This window comes from Candoia aspera, chromosome 6 (assembly GCF_035149785.1).
Source record: "Candoia aspera isolate rCanAsp1 chromosome 6, rCanAsp1.hap2, whole genome shotgun sequence".
Classification (NCBI taxonomy): Eukaryota; Metazoa; Chordata; class Lepidosauria; order Squamata; family Boidae; genus Candoia; species Candoia aspera.
In genome coordinates, this window is record NC_086158.1 from 42,003,631 (window position 1) to 42,022,206 (window position 18,576).

At 41.0% G+C, this 18,576-nt stretch overlaps 1 protein-coding gene across 1 annotated transcript in view; it reads left to right on the forward strand.

Moving 5' to 3' along the window:
* The window catches only part of DGKG (diacylglycerol kinase gamma), a 171,693-nt gene that overhangs the window by 113,990 nt on the left and 39,127 nt on the right, over positions 1 to 18,576 (forward strand). Inside the window, exons 15-21 of the mRNA XM_063306837.1 lie at positions 6,378 to 6,476; positions 8,314 to 8,430; positions 9,149 to 9,222; positions 12,272 to 12,346; positions 13,184 to 13,269; positions 14,821 to 14,910; positions 16,609 to 16,769. Coding sequence (XP_063162907.1) covers positions 6,378 to 6,476; positions 8,314 to 8,430; positions 9,149 to 9,222; positions 12,272 to 12,346; positions 13,184 to 13,269; positions 14,821 to 14,910; positions 16,609 to 16,769 — 702 coding nt within the window. The remainder of the gene's footprint in view (positions 1 to 6,377; positions 6,477 to 8,313; positions 8,431 to 9,148; positions 9,223 to 12,271; positions 12,347 to 13,183; positions 13,270 to 14,820; positions 14,911 to 16,608; positions 16,770 to 18,576) is intronic.

Consider the following 18,576-nt stretch of genomic DNA (forward strand, 5'->3'; position numbering starts at 1 on the left):
CCTGAACATTAACCCCATAGCTTCTCCCAAAAGTTTCCAGCAAATTGTAATCTTTAATGTGATAGAGGAGGGAATCGTTAAACACATGGGAAATAGTCATGTTAACTATAATTGATGTACAGAGTAAGGAAGATGATTTTGATGGAGATATGTAGGAACTGTTACCTAGTCAAAAGGGGCTGAATCATTTTTAAAGTCCAGAACAATGAGATAACATTTGGAAGTAACTCAGACAGACACCCCCCTAATTCACTGAACTATGAGGAGATACAGCACAATCCAACTTGCAAGATTCTGTTGTTATAGCCTACCTCAATAAAAGTAGTTTTAGCCTTAACATGGATTTGATTTCCTCATCTGGTCTATCTAATGGGGGTGACATCAATTTGCCATCATTTAAAAATTTCAACTTAATTAAATCAAGTTCTATCCCAGAACTGGGTAAAAAGCCAGGTCTTGATGGCCTTCCAAAAGGCTGAAAGGGTGGGGGCTTGCCAAATCACCAGGGGGAAGGTTTCCATAAGGTAGTGGCAGCCACAGAAAAGGCATGCTTCCTGAAGCCAATTTAGTGGCCTGCTAGAACCACTGAAATGGAGCAGCTTATAACACAGCTGAGAAGCTGGCACAGAAAAAATAATATTTTCTTAGATAGCTTCAGTGAGCATGTCAGAGAAACACAGGTTATTGACCTTACACATTCAGCCCTCCCAGGCATAAAGAATTACACGCTTAGACAGATTAGGTTAAGATAAATAAAATAATTCTTACTGACTTTATTGTTGCTTCTGTTACATCCATCCTGGTGAAAAAGATGAAGTTCCTTTGTTCTTCTTTTCTTTCTAAATACTTAGCTTGCCCTAAACTCACAGCCCTACAGCTGCCAAGAGCTGTGTGGAATTCTTCATCAAGGCCCGAGCACATGGCCCTGATGAATGGAGAGCAGAGCAGCATGCTTGCCTCTCCCTGGGTGGAAGAAGGAAGAAAGAGAGAGAGAGGAAGTGGGAGTGGCACCAAACAACTTCCTCAGAGTTGCATTGTGGGACAACTCAATTTACATACTAATTCACATGCTAATGAGGCATGCTGGATTTGCCAGGACTTCCAACACTTCCGAGGTCCCACTAAGTGGCAGGATTTCAGGGAAGGGATCTGAAGCATGTCTACCCTATCTGATCTGGTGGGATGGGCAGATATTCTTAGGGAGAGAAAGTCTCACAGATAAACAGGTCCTATGCCATGTAGGACTTTAAAGGTGCTAACCAGCACCTTGAATTGCACCTGGAAGAAAACTGGGAGCCAGTGCAGCTCACGCAACAGAGGTGTAATGTGGGCAAACCTAGGAACACCCAATACTGTGCGCACCACTGCATGCTGGACCAGTTGCAGCTTCTGGGTGGTCTTCAAGGGCAGCTGCATGTAAAGTGTATTGCAGTAATCCACAAGGGAAATGACTGAGGCATGAGTGACCGTGAGCAAGGCCTCCCAGTCCAGGAAAGGGTGCAATTGGTGCACAAGATGGATCTGTGCAAAGATCCCCCCTAGCCATGGCTGCCAGTTGCTCATTGAGCAGGAGCCATGAGTCCAGGAGGACCCCAAAATTGTGCACCAGCTCAATCCAGGGAAGTGCAGCCCTGTCCAGAGTCAATTATGACAAATCACTAGACCTGGGGGGTGGGGGGTGGGGGGGTGGGCAAAAGCCCAGAGCTGCTCTGCCTTGCCAGGTGTCATGCGCTGCCTACCGCTGAGTAAAACACAGACGCTGATTCAGAGAAGAGCAGGTTCAGGTTTATTCAAACGTAGAGTTGCGCGAAAAAAGCTGAGAGTGAAGGGAGCGCGCCGGTCAGCGCCCCCTCACCTTGGGTTGCGTCATCCCCCCTTTGTCCTGCATGCTTTCGTGCCGGTAGGTGAAGGGTTGCGGGGCCCCAGCTGGTGCCCCGGGATTGCCCATAATCGGTTTCCTCCTTCAGCCGGTGATTGCTGTCAGCTGGGCGATCTCCGTTGCGCTTTTGCTAACAGCTTGGGTGTGCCTCGTGATCCGCCTTGTCTTTGTCTTTCCTTCTTCCTCTCTTGTGTCCTGATGGCTGAATCATCCGGCCGGGGTCTGTGTCTGTTGTTGTGCGTGCTATGCTTATCTTAAGTCCCTTCCTCTGCTTCCTCGTTATTGTCATGTGTGCCGTTGTGCTGATGTCTTCAGCTCAACGGCACTCATGACACCAGGGTTGAGTCAAAGTCAGTTCCTCCCCATCCAGACCCTCAGCCTCCAAGCATTTGGTCACCACAACATCACCTGTCTAGCCAGGGGTGGAAAGGTATAACTGGGTATCATCAGCATACTGATGATACCGCACCCTGTGCTGTTGGATGGCCTTATCCAGCGTTTTCATGTAGATGTTAAAGAGGAGAGGGGAGAGACCCAAGCCCTGAGGCACCTCACACTACACCCCACTTAGAGCTCAACCTCTCCTCAGCCACCAACACCAACTGAAACCAGCCACAGAGAAAGGAGGATAGCCACCACAAAATGGTGCCTCCCACTTCCAACCTCCAGAGCCAGTCCAGAAGCATACCATAGTCAATGGTATCGAAAGCCACTGAGAGATCCAGGAGAGCCAGGACAGTTGCACCACCCCATCCCGAGCCCTCCATGGGTCATCAAGCATGACTAATGTCATCTCAGTGCTATACCCTGGTCTGAACCCTGACTGAAAAGGATCCATATAATCTGCTTCATCCAGGGCCCTCTGGAGGTGCATGCCAACCACTCTCTCAACAACCTTTCCTAAAAAGGGAAGGTTGGAGACTGGACGAAAGTTGTCTAACATGGCTGGGTCCAAGGATGGCCTCGTTGTTTGCAATAAAGAGACTAATCCAAGACATATAGGCCAACCTCTCAATAAAGGTTAGGCATCTGGAGAGGTAAGATTTACAGCCAACCAAAGTGAGAAAACTAACACCTGGTTTTGCCTACTCCTATTCTCATCATCACTGTGGGAGGAGGGACTTCCCCAGAGACCAAGGATTAAGCAAGATCTTCTGGCAACTCCATTAACTATCAATGAATTCACCATTATCTTGCTCCAGTATCAGAACCAAGTAGCAACCCAGATGGATTGGTTAGCCCATACAGTTAACCAACTAGCCCAGCAGGTGGGACAGAATTTATCACAAACTGGTTGTCCCTGTACCAGTCCAGTCCCAAGCCCTGGAGACATAGCTGGAGCAGTTACAGCAGTCACAGTTCTCCAGCACTGTGTACCTGCTTCTTCAGGTAACAAATATGATGGGATGCCAAGTAATTTACTGTATTTTTTGCTCAATGTGTATTAAATATCTCCCTGAAATCTGATGACTTTCCCACCAGCCAAACCTTTAGAGAATTTCTAGTTGACCTAATGACTGAAGGAGTTATAAAATGAGCAACCCCCTTTTGATTTAGAACAAACCTGACTTGGACTTTAATTGGAGGCACACCGGGGAGCTAACTGAGGATCTGGTTAAGCAAATGACTTACCAACTATGAAATGTGTTGCCTATAACAGGGTAAACATTTGATATGGGAATATATTGCTGAATTTCAGCTGTTAATTTAGAATGTGACTGGAATGAAAGAAGCTTAACTGGCCAGTTGAAAGGGAGTATCAGATAAAATATGTGATGAACTCATTCATCAAAGCACTTCTAAGACCATAGCAGCATTAATCCAGGTTTGTTTAGGTACTGATGGGAGACTCAAGGAATTATGGCAAAGTATGGTTGGGAAGGGAAGATGTGACTATTTTTTCTTTCCCTCCTTCCCCCTCCTCCTGTCAAGCTGGTTTGCTGGGATAGGCAGGTACAAATTTGATAAATTACTAAATCTGAGACTTTGAAAAATGAACCAAATTTAAAATTGTTGGAGAGTTATTTTGGTCTGGGCAGACATATGGTTTTTAGTTCTGTTTTTAACATATGTTCTGGAGTTATTGCACACCACCCAGAGTCATCTTGGAGTTGGGCAGCCTTAACAAATCCAACAAAATAAATAAACAAATATATCCATGGACCTGGACTAGCAGAGTTTCACTATCTGCTCAAGAACATTTGTGCCAAAATACACCAGGCCTATGCCTATATTGTGGAGAACTGCCCCTTTGCATGTGAATATCTTGTAAAGACCCCCCTTCCCACTTCTGAAGTATCAACCAAATGTTCTACTTTGGGAGAAGGGCAGGGGGACCATCTGTAAGCAGATGCCATAAATATTCCAAATCTGTCTTTTTCAAAAGTGAGGTGGTTCCAGTCTCCAAAGGCTCAGAGACTGGAGCACCAGAAAAAAAAGGGGAATCCAGATATGTGGGACTATGCATTGCCATTTAGTAATTCTTACAGACTCAGGCTGGCCCTGAAATACAACTGCAAGCCTTAGTAAAAGTGTCATGGGCAAATTTACTGAATCCTTTATTGCACACAAATATGATCTGCCTATCAACTTGTCAAACCCCATATTTGAGTTGAGACTATTGATGTCCAGTTCATAAAAGTGAAGTGAGCCTCTATAACTCATCAGTGGCAACCATCAGGAATATCTACAACTTTCTTCCAATAATTTTGGGACTGGCTACAAATTCATAATCCACAAGTTAACATCACCTTTGATTCTCGGAGCATGCCACTGTCTAATATCAGCTTGTCAAAGAAATTTATCAACAAGAAGTTTTAAAAAGGCTTTATCCACCCCTCCTCCTCTCCTGGCAGTGCTCCTATTTTTTGGATCAAGAAGAATGATGTCTCATTATTAACAGCTCCTGAATTCTTGAGCCATTGCAATCATTTCTCTTTTCCCCTCATTTCTGAACTCTTAGAGGCAGAAGGCATACATTTCTCCCAATGTTATCAGAAGGCTTCCAATTTGATTTGTATGAAAGAGGGGCACACATACTTAACTGCCTTTGGTATTTGTTACGGGAAGTTTGACCCTTTGGTGAAGCCATTTGGCTTAGCATGTACTTGCAACACCTCAGTCTTTTAAAGATTTATGAAATATGTTTTGCATGATTTTGGGACACATTTTGGTTGTGTATATAGATGATTTGCTGATATACTCTGAGAATCCTATTCTCCACACTGATTAGGTTCAAACAGTTCACCTTTATGGCTACAGCCTCTATGCTAAGACAGAGAAATGCACGTTTGATTTGCCTGTGTTAGGCTATTTAAGTTACCATATTTCTTTGAAAAAATTCAGATGGCTCCAGCTAAAGTAGAATCCATTCTGTCTTGGGAGCCCTACCCCTCCAAATGAGGAACATATGGCGTTTTCTTGGCTTGGCCCATTTGCACCATACATTTGCTGATACTCTTCTTATGAAGAAGGGGGTTTTGGAATATTGGGGGAGTTCCTAATGTAAAAGTAGAAGAGGGAAATGTTTCTTCCCTGCTATCTGATGTCAGGAGGAGGAAGAGGTAGAGAAGCCCAAAAGAGGAGAAGTATCACCAGCTTCAGCTGAAAAAGAATTGGAAATTTCACCCTTCCTGGAGAAAAGTGTGATGGCGAGGCCAAAAGAGGAGAGATCTTGTCAGCTCCAACTATCAAATAAATGGAAATGAAGGGGAAACACCATGATGTCTAGTCACCTATGACCAAAAGAAAGGAGAGGGGAAAGCATCTAAGATCTCCAAACTCAAGTGAGAATGGGGAAGGAGAAAATAGGAGGTAGCATAAGAAATGAAATTGTCAAGGTAGGAACCAGCAGTTCCCAGGCTAGAGAGAACTGTTATGTCAACATAAATCAGGTGCCTCCCAAGACTATCAAAAGAACATCCAGGTTTTTGTTATGAAGAAAAAGCCTAAAAGTTGAATGCTGGTGTATAGACGTACATAAAGGTGTCAACTTCTGCGTGCTGCAGTGGGCAAATCTTCTGCATGTACATGGCCTTATTCTTGTCTGCAATAAATGGGCTAATGAAGCTGAATCACATCTGTTAGCCTTCTGCTGAATAAACCAATTCATGAATTAAGGGTTTAGTGTCTGGGGAGACAATATTTACAGCTGAGCCTGGTGAGAAGCCGGAATCCTTCATTTCTGCAAGTCCACTGATACTTCTGCAGTCTCTCCTCTTCATTCTGGCACAAAGAGAATCACAATTTACTTTCGCTTCTCGTGAGCTCTCTCCTTAAGGAATTAACTCTCCTAATAGAAAGCAATAGCTTTTCTGCAACACTGGAGACTAAAAGCCATCTTATCAAAGAAACTGCATGTTTTGCTAATCTGATTTCACAATTTTCTTGATCACAAGTAAAGGAAAAATGTAGAGGATTAAGCGGATACTAGATAGGGATAGAGGTGGGAAGGTAAACATTGGTGCATGCTCAGACCATGTTTTCTTTCTTTTTGAAGCTTCACAACAAATGTGCCTCTCATGTGAAACCTGAATGTGATGGTGGGCATCTCAAAGACCACATCTTGCTGCCTTCCCAGATCTGCCCAGTTGTTCTGGTAAATAAGTCTGCTTGGCACATACCAAATTGGCTTAATGAATGGTATTTTCTTCTTGGTTCTGTCCACTTAAGGCAACTGGATAATGCAGTTTCATGATTCAAATGGCTTAATATAAACTGATTTAGCTAATTAAATTAGCCATTCCAAACCTGGTACTCCCCTATATATTGGACCATAATTACCAGCATCCTTGCCCACCATGGTCTCAAGCTGGGAAAAGGGCACTAAAGTCCTCATTTGCTAATAACTAGGAAGATATAGGTGGATGTCACAAATATGGATGGCAGTGTGGGGGATGTTATGGATTATTCTTTGCTTTTTAAATGAAATAATTAAATCTATGTTAAGGCTTTTATTAGTTTTCATCTATTTTCTAGGCCCAAATTGCTGTATAAGGGAACTGACACTTTTTGGGAATTAAAGTCATAGGAGACCTGAGGGGCCCATGTGGCCCTGAAATTGCAATTTGCCCATCCCTAAGAAATAAAACTAACTAGATGAGTCACTGCTTGCATTTGGTAACTTGATCGCATATTCAATATTTAAAAAAATAGCACTTGCTAACTAAAATCCACTATTGTGCAAATGAAGCTTCAGAAAAAATCAAGTTCATGGGCAGTTCCAGATGCCCAATTTTTCCATCCCTCAATTCTTCTGATTCCACTTTAAAATGCAAATGGGGTTGATCAGAGCTGTTTGAGTGGTTGTGGCCATCAAGATGCTATGAGCATGGGCATGTTGGTGAGTATATAGAACTTGTAGAAAGCCAGCAGCTAATCAGACCTTTCCATTCCAGGTCAATAATTGAGCACAGAGCACATCATACAATCAATAATAGCCTTATTCTGCCCCCTCAGTCTTATCCCTAAACATACTGTATATCCCTTCTCCCTTTTAACACAATTAAAAGGTTAAATTACTGACATTTCTGTGCTTGCCAGAATAAAATTCTTAAATGCTTTAAATAAAAGTTATTACATATCAAATAACATATAGACATCAGAACTTAAATATAAAAAAAAATGAGAAAACTCTTGGCTATATCAAACCATGCAGTATACATTCAACAATATTTTTTACAAAGGGTGCCTCCTTTTGTGGGGGGACTCTACTTACAGTATATAAATCAATATGGAACATTTTATGCACATCATATAAAAGAACAGAGAAATGTTTCCTCTGAAGCAGAGGGTTTACAGGTGTAGAATAAGGCTAACCATGGCCCACAACCCTTCTTTGGTGTTCTCTCTGCACATTGGGAAATGTTAACATCAATGTTAAGAAAAGGAAAACCAAAATGAATGAAGAGCTGAAGCAATTCTCTTCATTTTGAAATAGTAATAAAAAGTCCAGTAAAAGGGAACATGATGTACAGAATGATGCATGCTATAAAGAAAATGGATAAAAAGGTTAGATAATTCAATGGAAGTCTTTCAGTAACTACTAATCATGATGGCTTTATGCTATCTCCAAGATCAGAGGCATTATGCCTCAATTAATAACTGGTTTGTGAGTATTTTGTGGCTATTGCTATACAGAAGCTACTTTTGAGGTGATCTTTTCAGGATTTAATTATGATTTGTAGAAAAATTGATAGGTTATCCAAGATCATTTGAACTTTATAAAATGCATGTGGTCCTTTACCAAGTGATAAGTTTTGTGCTGTTTGATAGACAGCATTTTAGTACCCATATGTTATTCAATATCCTTAGTCTTTTGTGATCTTATTATATATTTTTATACTTAGCATTTTACCATTTTCTCTCTTTATGTCATTAGTACTTCTTCGCTAACTATATTTAAATGTCCATATGCATCCTTCCCTCTTCCAAAGGATAGGCAATCCCACTCACGAAGATCAGACAGTGAATCACCATCCAGCACCACCCCTGAGGATACAAACATGACCTTCAGATACAATACCACCACAGTGGATGGACATGGACTGCAGGTAGGTAGCTGACAGCTTATTTTCTCCCATGTACATGTATAGTTGGGTGTACCTATGGAGAAGGATTTTCATCATTGTGACCAAATAGTGGACCACTTTTGGAGAAAGATATACCAGAAAAGCAGTAGCAATCTGTACTTTAGGCTGCTTATAAAATCAGTATGAGAACAGATAGTCCCAAGGCATTTTATGGCCAGAAAAAAATAACAAGCCATCATCCTCTTCTCCAATTCAATATACTAAGTCAAATGGACTGGCAGTTGCATCTTTCTTCATATTAACACTAGGACAGTATTCTTTGTGTTCCTAAAGTCAATTTGATAGTTTAAGGCTGTGTTTCTCAACCACAGCATCTAAGATGAGTGAACTTCAACTCCCAGAATTCCCCACCCAGCATGCTAGGGAATTCTGGGATTTGAAGCCCACACATCTTAAAGTTGTTGAGGTTGAGAAACACTGGTTTAAGTGTCCAACACCCAGTTTGTGGCCCAATGTAGAGCAAGACAATATGCAGAAAAGGCTCAAACAATAGCATAGGTCGGGGGATCCCAGTGTTTCTCCTTGGCACTAAATCCTATTTACCTAACAGTTTTCTAGTTACTTGTTTTGTTTCACCTGTTGCTCTGCCACATGACTTATTTCTCCCCCCTTCTGCATGAATGATGTTTTGTATGTTGTGCAAGGAGTCTGCTTGTTTGATACCCACTTTCGTTTTCAGATCACGCCTAAGCCAGGAACACACCCATTGTTGGTATTTGTGAACCCCAAGAGTGGAGGAAGGCAAGGAGAAAGGTATGTTTCCCCTTCTTTTAGAAAATTGAACATTCCCAAGATTCAAGTTTTGATGCAGTAAATGCACCATTAAATTGTTGTAGAGAAATGAATCTCCTTCAAGCAAATGTTTTTATAGCAGATTTTCCCTTATATTCAAGTAGTAATATTTGTTGCTTATAAAATACACTTGTGATTCCGGGTATTTTTATCACTGATTTTACAAGGGTAACATAAGCTTCTGAGAATGTCCTGAGGCAGGAAACTGCTATAGCTCAACACCAGAATGTCAGCTTTGAATGCAGAAGGTTCCAGGTTAAATACCTTGTATCCTCAGATAATGGTAAGACAGACTCCAGACTGGAACTCTGGAAGGCTGCTGCCAGTCAGTGAAGAAAGTAGGTAAAGAATTGATGGCCCCCTAGATGGTCCTATTCTGTAGCTCCTACTATTCCTCACCATTGGCCATGCTGGCTCAGATTCCTGGAAGTTGTAGTTCAACATCATCTGGAACTATAGAATTGTAGAATTGGAAGGAGCCATTGAGTGCAATCCCCTGCTCAGATGAAAATGGAAGTATCCAAAATAAGTGGCTGCCAAGCCATTACCTGAACAAATCAAGCAAAGGGGGCATACTATCTTCCTTGCTTTTACATTGTCAATCTGCCCTTCCTGTTATAAAGTTTTTCTTAACACTCAAGTGAAGTGTTAATTCAATTGCTTTCCTATAATTGAAGGCTATGTTTTCCTGTTGTGTACTTCTTCTGTACATCTGAAAGCATTATTGCCCATTGCCCCCATTCATGTTCTGTCAAGTCTCTCAAGCCCACCTCCCTCAGCCTCTTCTCCTAGGACTTCACAGCCTCCTTTCTTAACCTAGCTGATTCTGATCTTAGCTTTTCTGATGCCATCTCTATAAATCAGAGTTACTGACATATATTCTTCCTTGGTGACTGTCCCCCTTTTTCCCTTTATGTGGTTCTTTTATTTTCAGATTTTCACTAAGGTTGTTTTTTTTGTTGTTTATTTGTTTGTGCAGCCAGATTGGCTTCTTTTGCTGTCTTCTACTTTTTTTTTTCCTTTTTTTGGGGGGGATTCTGCTTTTAGTGCCTCCTGTTTTAGGAATTCCCACCCAATCTTGGCATAAGTTTCTCTTTAGCTTTTCCTGCCATGGAATCCTACTTTTCATTGCTCTGAGTTTATTAAAATTCACTTTAGTTTCCATTAAAATCAAGAATACCTCCATTACATAGTCACTTTTTCCCAATGTTCTTGCTCAATTCCTTTCTCAACTAAATTCTTATTGTTAGTCTCAGATTAAATATAGCTGATGCTCTGGTGTTTTCCTCCATGATTGGGAAAAAAATGGTCAGGAATAACAAGACAGGAATTTTCTGGAAGAACCATGCTGGACAGAGTTTGTCTAACCAAAAATGTTGAGTTAATGAAGTCCAATGTATGGTTGCATTCGGTTTTGATTTATTTTAATATCAAGACTTCCATCATATGGTAATCTTCCTACACAATTTCTATGACTTCCACTTTATCTACTAAGTCTTCACTATTCAGTATGATCAAATCAAGGATGGCTGATCTCCTTGGGCCTTCTTTTATCTTCTGATGAAGGAGGAAATTGTCAGATGGGCCACAAAGTCTGTACCTCTGGTTTAGATTGTATTAATTTAGATGACAATGATTTACTTATTGTAAGGTAGTTTTCCTTGAAATGCCTGTCAGTGCCTGTGAAATCACCAGTCCTTTGCTTAGTAAGTATGACTGTAATTTATTTATGAAGCAAATAAAGCAAGAACATGGAAAGGACTTCAAGGAATCCTGAGGGCTGATGAAGATAAAGTATTTGTCATGTAGTGTTCTTGGACAGCTATTTCACTCCAAAATAGGTGGTATGGAATATCCGAACTTTTCTCCATTTGCACCCCCCAAGGGCACAAATATTCCCAGGCCAGTATGATGTACTAGTTAGGTGTTGGACTAACGGTGGGAATACCCAGATTCAAGTCCACTCTCAGCCAGAAGGGCTCATTGAGTGACTTAGTGGCCCATTTGCTCTCTGTTAGCCCACCCTATCTGACCATGTTGCTGTTATTAGGATGGCAGGAAATGGAGGCAGGAATATTATGTATTCCACCTTGAGCTCCTGCAGAAAAATGGAATATAAATCCAATTAATAAGTAAATTTTCCCTGCAATTTCCTTATGACATTGCCATCTTGTCCCAGCTCTTCAATTAGACAGTTTTAAGTTGCCCATAGCTGTACCAATATTATTGTAGTATTTTTTTTTCTCTTATTCAAACATCCCTCAAGGACAGCCTCGAAGTGTCTTTTAGGTTTTCTCACCTTGAAGGTAAGTCAGATAATTGTAGTAACTGGGAAAGGAGGCATATAGAGGCAAAGTAGAGATCAGCAAGAGGGACTGTAAATTTCATGCCAATTTAGTTTTCTGCTGATTCAAGTCAAAGAGGAAAGCACTTCAACTCAGCAGTGGAGAAAGGCCTGTAGACTCTGATATGAGAGTGTGTTTTAATATTTTGCCATGCCACAAAGAAAGGGATACATCTATATTCCATAACAGGACAAAGTTCCCATTGGCACAGATGGGAATTTTTCCCTTTGCAACTGGTAATCATGGGATGATCTAGTCATGATGGGGACAAGGAGATGCCAAAAATCTCAGCCCATCCATGACACTTCATCTCAGGTGCATCCAGTGTGGTAAAGAAACATGAGCTATAACAGGACAAAACTGTATGTCAATTTTTTTATATAGTTCAATCCTCATTTTCTGAATATTTTGAATATGCTGCTAAGGGCTTCCAGAGTCTCACCTTATGTCTGTACTTAAAACATTAGGGAAGGTTTCACTTGACTTTGGAAAAATTATAGTGGCAATCAAAGAGGTTTCTGCTCTTGGCAAACAGCATTTGTGATGCTTTAGATGCTGCAAAGAGTAAGGCAGAGAGAATGAGGAAAGCTGATTGAGAATAAAAATAATAATCTGCCCTGACTCTCTTTTTTACAGCTGTCAACTCTTATTTTTCTTTCTTTTAGGGTACATCGGAAATTCCATTATCTACTCAACCCCAGACAAGTGTACAACCTGGATCGAGGGGGACCTACTCCTGGGTATTGAAGTTCATTGAAATCCAGAATGTGGCCCATTTCACATATCCTTTGGCCTTCCTTCGTGCTATTACTTCCTTTCTTTTGTGTTGTCTCTGATCTATTCTCCTCATCTCTACTTCACTTTCTTCATTTTCCCCTTTGCTGTCTTTCATAGTTCAGTTTCCCTTTTTCCCTCTTCCTTCCCTACACAAAAGTTTGTTAATATGCCTTACATTGAGAATCTCAGCTGGCTGTTGGTTCTTTAAAGTATGTATATGCTGGGTTGTATTATATTTGCCATATTTGTGTTACTGAGTCAATTGGGTCTCTGTCAATTCATGGAAGAACACACGTGGACATTTCATTGTGATACAAAGGATCAACACAACAGATGTTATTTGCAGCTGAAGCTCACTGCATTGCTGTTAGTGGAATTATGTCTAAAATTTGCACAGATATTAGAAAATTGTTTTGAACAGGAGTAGGCAGAAATCAGATCTCCTCCATGCAGTGTAGATTGGAATCTGCATGGTTTCCTTGGGCACTAAATTGCACTTATCTTTAATCATTCCCCTGTTCACTTGAGAATTAGCAAAATATTACCTTATTTTTTAATCCTGGAGATCTGCACAACTAACATGCTTTTCTGTATGTTCACTTTTGTATGCTATTATAGAATTTGTAAAGCAATCATCTAAGTAGACTTCCTCAGTCTGATGCCTTCCAGATATTTCAGAGTACAAATTCCCTGCTTGAATACACTTGGAAAGTTGGGGGAGAATATGGCATTTTTCCTATTGTATAATAAGCAACCATTTCTAAATTACTTCCTTTTTTATGCCTTCTATTTTTTCTTAGATTAAATTTTTTCCGTGATGCCCCAGACTTTCGTATTTTGGCTTGTGGAGGAGATGGGACAGTTGGATGGATCCTAGACTGCATAGGTAAATTAGGATTTAGAGGCACTTGATAAATGAAATTGTATTAGAAGCATGGGTCAAGTCTAGGGTTACTGCTAAGAGAAGGGGAGAAAGAGAGGCTGAGTCTCTTCCTTCTCACCAATACACATACTTCTGTCCTATATAACCAAAAAAAATGTGAATTATGAGACTCTAACAAGAAATCAGAGGCAGATACTTAGCCTCACTCACAGTTTGCAGCCTTATTATTATCATCCCCTTCTTCATAGTTGTTAAGGAGTTTCTGATGAGCTACAATTGTACAGATTGAAAACATCAACAAGCACATCTTAGATAAAAACTTGGAAAAGTAATCCTATGCATTGACCTTCCTTGGTTGTACTAGCTTGACATTTTATTTATATAGTTATCTATTCAATTTATATAGTCACTCATCTCACATTTGTGGCTCTGGGCGGATCACATAATTAAAACCAACCAATAACACAACCAATCAACAAAATACAAAAAACAGTAGAAAAACACAATAACCTCCTTTAAAAACCATATTAAAGACCCAGTTAAAAACCAAAATTAGTTGACTCAGGCTGCCACTATCGTGGTATAAATACATTTTTTTCTCCCTGTAAGCTCAAGGTTTGGTTGATTTGGCCCAAATCTTAAAACCAGTCACAATTCATGCCACACTCTCCAGATCTGTGAAAGCAGAGAAAGTGGCAATCTATGTGGCTTGTGGTCAATTATATTACCATCCATAATTGACAGTTTAATTTGTGGCATACCACCTATGCAGTAGTTTCTCTTCCCCTCCCCTCCTCTCCCAAGCTTTCCCCTGCTCTTTCTGTCTAATGGAAAGAAGATGGATATGGCTGTACATTCTGGCCACTGCATCACACTAGGAGAAGGCTCAGGAACGACATGTGGAAAGTAGCTTAGCTACTGTTTTGCTTTTGACCACTCACTGTAAGATTTATCCCCTTCTCTCAGAGATTCTAAAATTTTGAAATATGTCATGTCATGGCAGTCTTTGTACCTATCTAGTATCAAAAAATGTACTCCCTTACAGATGGGGAGAAATCAAATAACCTTTCAGAACAGAGGTGTGATGGATTGGTAGAATCCACTGAAGCTCCTGACTAGGGGATTCGAGTGAAGTTCCTGCATGGATGAATGTCATGCTAATTGCATTACATTAAACTATAGGGTTTTTTTAGATCCAAATAGTTTTTTTTAGATGCAGATTGGAGGTAAGGTTCATCATAATCATCAAGGACTCCACTATAGTAATACCCTGCTCCCCCCCCCTTTCTTTCACCAATAGTGGATTCCCATCCAGTGCATATATCACATTCAGGCCATGTCTCCTACCTAGCTTGCTTTGTATACATGGTATACTCTCCCTGGCTGTTACTTTTTATTTTAGTGGATGACCACAGTGCAAATGAATTCTATCCCTTTGGAAGTTATTAAGCTTTACTACTCCTGTTAGCTGTCTCCTGGCAGATGATGCAAAAGAGGGACATCACACCCAGTTGCTTGTCAGTGGACCTCTGATGGTTGCTCCTTTCTTTGCAGATAAGATGAACTTAGCAAAGCACCCTCCTGTGGCTATCCTGCCATTGGGAACAGGGAATGATCTTGCCCGCTGCCTCCGTTGGGGAGGAGGTAAGTCTCTCAAGTCAGCCCAATGCTTCAGTTCATTCACTATGACCTCACACCATGACTTGCCAGTGATTCCTCCTGACAGCTCTTCCATGTGTTGTTGAAACCTGTCAGCTGCTTCTAATGTGACCTGCCATTTTCCATGCTCTGCCCCTGTTGTGAATATGGGGAAATTTCATGGAAAGGGTTAAAGGAAAGTTAGCTTCACTTCACCATCCAGGTGACAGGTGGAGAAAATTAAACATGTTCCCACAATTGAACACCAAGGAGCTAATTAGGAGGTTGGGTTTCCCCTGTCAGATGGGTATTTAAACAGAGGAGAGGGCAAGCTCCCCTTTGTTTTTATTTTTTGTGTTTCTCCTGTGATGTGGGCTAAATGCAAAGGAAGGGGAAAGTTCCAGCCTTGGCAGCTACAGGACTGGAACTAGTGAATCTGGACAAAAAGCTAGACCAGTGAAGCTGGTTGTGGTATAGGTCTGTTCCATTTTGTGGATTGAGACGGGCTGTGTAAACTTGTTCTGGTGTACATATGTGTGATTTCCTGGAGTTTAGAGAACATCTACTTCCTGGGTCAGTGGGAACTGAGATCAACTTATTTAGGAGGTATTTGTTCATTTTTTTTCTTTTCCATTTGCAACTGTCTTATAAGTCTCTGATCTTGTTTTATACAATAAAGATTTAAATTCTTAATGAACCAGTAGCACTGATTCTGGGAAAGCAATCTATCCTTTGCATACATTTTCCTGTCAGTTCAAGCTACTGAAGGAAGAGGGTGGCCATTTACCTCCTTCCTTGTAAAGCAGTGGCAGAGAGGGTTTTTAAAGTGGCTGGTTCAGTAGTGTGCTGGAGCCAGCTAGTACTGGCTCACAAGAGCCAATTGTTAAATTTTCTAGAATTTTATGAGCCAGTTGAAAGCAGAGATGAGCCACAATGCCTAGCATGCCAATCAGCTGTTTGGCAGCTAGCTGTGCAGTGCAGTGGCAGCAGTGGAGCCGGCAGAGATGGTTGTTATACATTTATCAGCACACCATGGGCTGGAAGCAGCATACCTAGTTGGCTTCCTCCAGGAATGGCTGGGAGAATGCCACAAAGTTGTGAGACAAGAATTTGGAGACCCTGGTAGAAATGAGTGAGTGCCTAGGCCACCATATCCCATGTATTGCACGCCCTATTAAAGTGCCATTGGAAGTTCATGATAACTCTTGATCTCCATGATGTGGATGCATTCCGTTTTAAAGTACGTATGTGGGGAATCCTCTAATATCCACCATGCAGCTAGCAGCCATATCCAATAAATAACTGTACTACCCACAAAGTACTGCATCATAGGGACAGTCTGAACCTAGATTTAACATTCTTACTGGGTCTGGGATTTTAAATGGTCCCTATTTGGAATGCACATTGTTTTGCTGGCCCAGAGACTGATGCCGGAGTTTTTGCCACTAGCAGTTAATTGAGAGTTGGGAGTGGAGTACGAGGCCTCAGACTTCAACCCCAAATCCAGTTGTTGTTGGAGGGCTTATACCACATCAGGCTGATTTCTGCTTCCACTTCAGATCACCTGCCTTTCTTTTCTGGCTATATATTCTGGTCAGCCAGTCACTGCCTGACCTTCTTGTACGCTATTGCCCCATTAATGCTTGGCAAGTTCCACCAATGACATTCTGTTCCTCATTACCTGTTAATTTTTTCTATTCCAAGGTTATGAAGGAGGCAACTTAATAAAAATACTTAAGGATATTGAGCACAGTACTGAAGTAATGCTGGACCGATGGCAAATTGATGTCATTCCCAATGACAAAGAGGAGAATGGAGATCCTGTCCCATACAGCATCATCAACAACTATTTCTCCATAGGAGTAGTAAGCAATCTGTATTATCTTGTTCATATGGCTTTCCAAATATTTAGGACTACAATCCTATCATCTTTTTCCGCAAGTCATGCTGAGAAATTTTAAGTCTCAAATATTTTACATTTTTTTCTTCATACTGTTCCCACTGCATTGGAATATCAAGGTCATTACTAAGAACTTCATTGATTATAGAGGGACTGAACGTAGAGGATTGTTTTAGGGAGCAGGAGGTGGTATAATAGAAGCATCATTTCCCATCATGTATGTATTTCAGAAGTCCATGGCATGGCATTCTGTCTGTTTGTTTATGACTATTTTTCACCAAAATCACCCCCTCCCCCAGTATAAAATCATAAAACAAATAATAAATCCATACAGAGTAATACAAGTTAAAGCCATCAAACCTAATGTAACATCACTGACAGCAACACACAGCAACACACAGCAGGAATGTTCATCCAAACCTCTAGATAAACAGTTTGGTCTTTAGCTGAATTCCATAACTGAGCTACTTAAGGCCAAATGTCTGATAAATGCAGATTCTTCAAAAGGGCTTCCCTACTTGATGTTACATACAGAAAAGATACCAATAAGATATCTAGGACCCAAGCCATGTAGGGGGTTTTGTCAGTACAAGTAGCTTGCACTTTTCTTGGTAGCATGGAAGCTGCCAGTGCAGATCCTTCAAAACTGGTATAATGTTTCTATGATAGGTTGTCCCTAGAGGTGTGCAGTATTCAGATCTGAAGCAGGCAAAGGTACTTCAGCTCCAGCATGTTCCCCCACTCTGTATTTGTCAGCAACTCCTTAAAGAAACCATACTGTTTCCTGGATTCACAGGGTAGCTTTGCAGGCTCAGGAAAATACCTGATGAAGTTCAGGTGATGGTCTGGAGTGGAAGTGGTGACAGTACAACCACAGGAAGATACTTGCTTTGGTTCAGAAGACATTATGAAGCTGTCATAACTTTGAACAGCCGCTGAACGAATGGTCATTAACTGAAGACTACCTGTAGTTGCACAATTATGGCATGGCCTACCTTCTTTTTCTCTGGTGCTGATTCTGCCCTGGTGTCTTCCCATATGTTTCTTGTTTAACATTATTTGAACCTGAGAGATGCCAAAATGAATTGTGGGAAGAGAAGCAGACAAACCAGCCTAGATATAAGCCCAAGGAGAATTCTGAAATCAGAACATCTCCATTTTCTTGTAATGTCTTGATTAGTGGATGCTTTTCCTGATGACTGGTGAAATGCTGAAAGGGCACTGCAGCCAGGGCAGAAGAGAAAGCCTATACCACACATTTACTATTGTTATAGTGAGAAACATGGCACTGCAAGGAGGTAATATCATTTTCTCAAGAAAATAGACACACTGATATAAAGAGGATCTATGACTCAAAATATCAGTAAATGCTAGTGAGATAGACACAGACAGACAGACAGACAGTTTATCTAGTGTTAGCCTTGAGTGAATGAGGCCAAAATCACTTCCAACTTTTGAGGCTTGCTAAAATAAAAACTAAAAAGAATAAGGTCCTGAAAAAAGTCTGAAGAGCCATTTCTGACCTTGTGTCAAATATACACAATATATTCAAATAGCTCCATTGGAATACAGGACAACTCCACATTGGTCACATCCAGAAGACTCTCACAGGCATTTCCATATTGTCTGAGTCAACAACAATAGCAGGAGAACAAGAAGAGGAACAGGACTTCACATTTCAGGGTTTCTTCCTTTAGTGCTGCTGAAAATGAATCTTTGACCACTGCCAACCTCTTTATAGACTAGCAGCAATCAGAAAGAAGAAATACTCC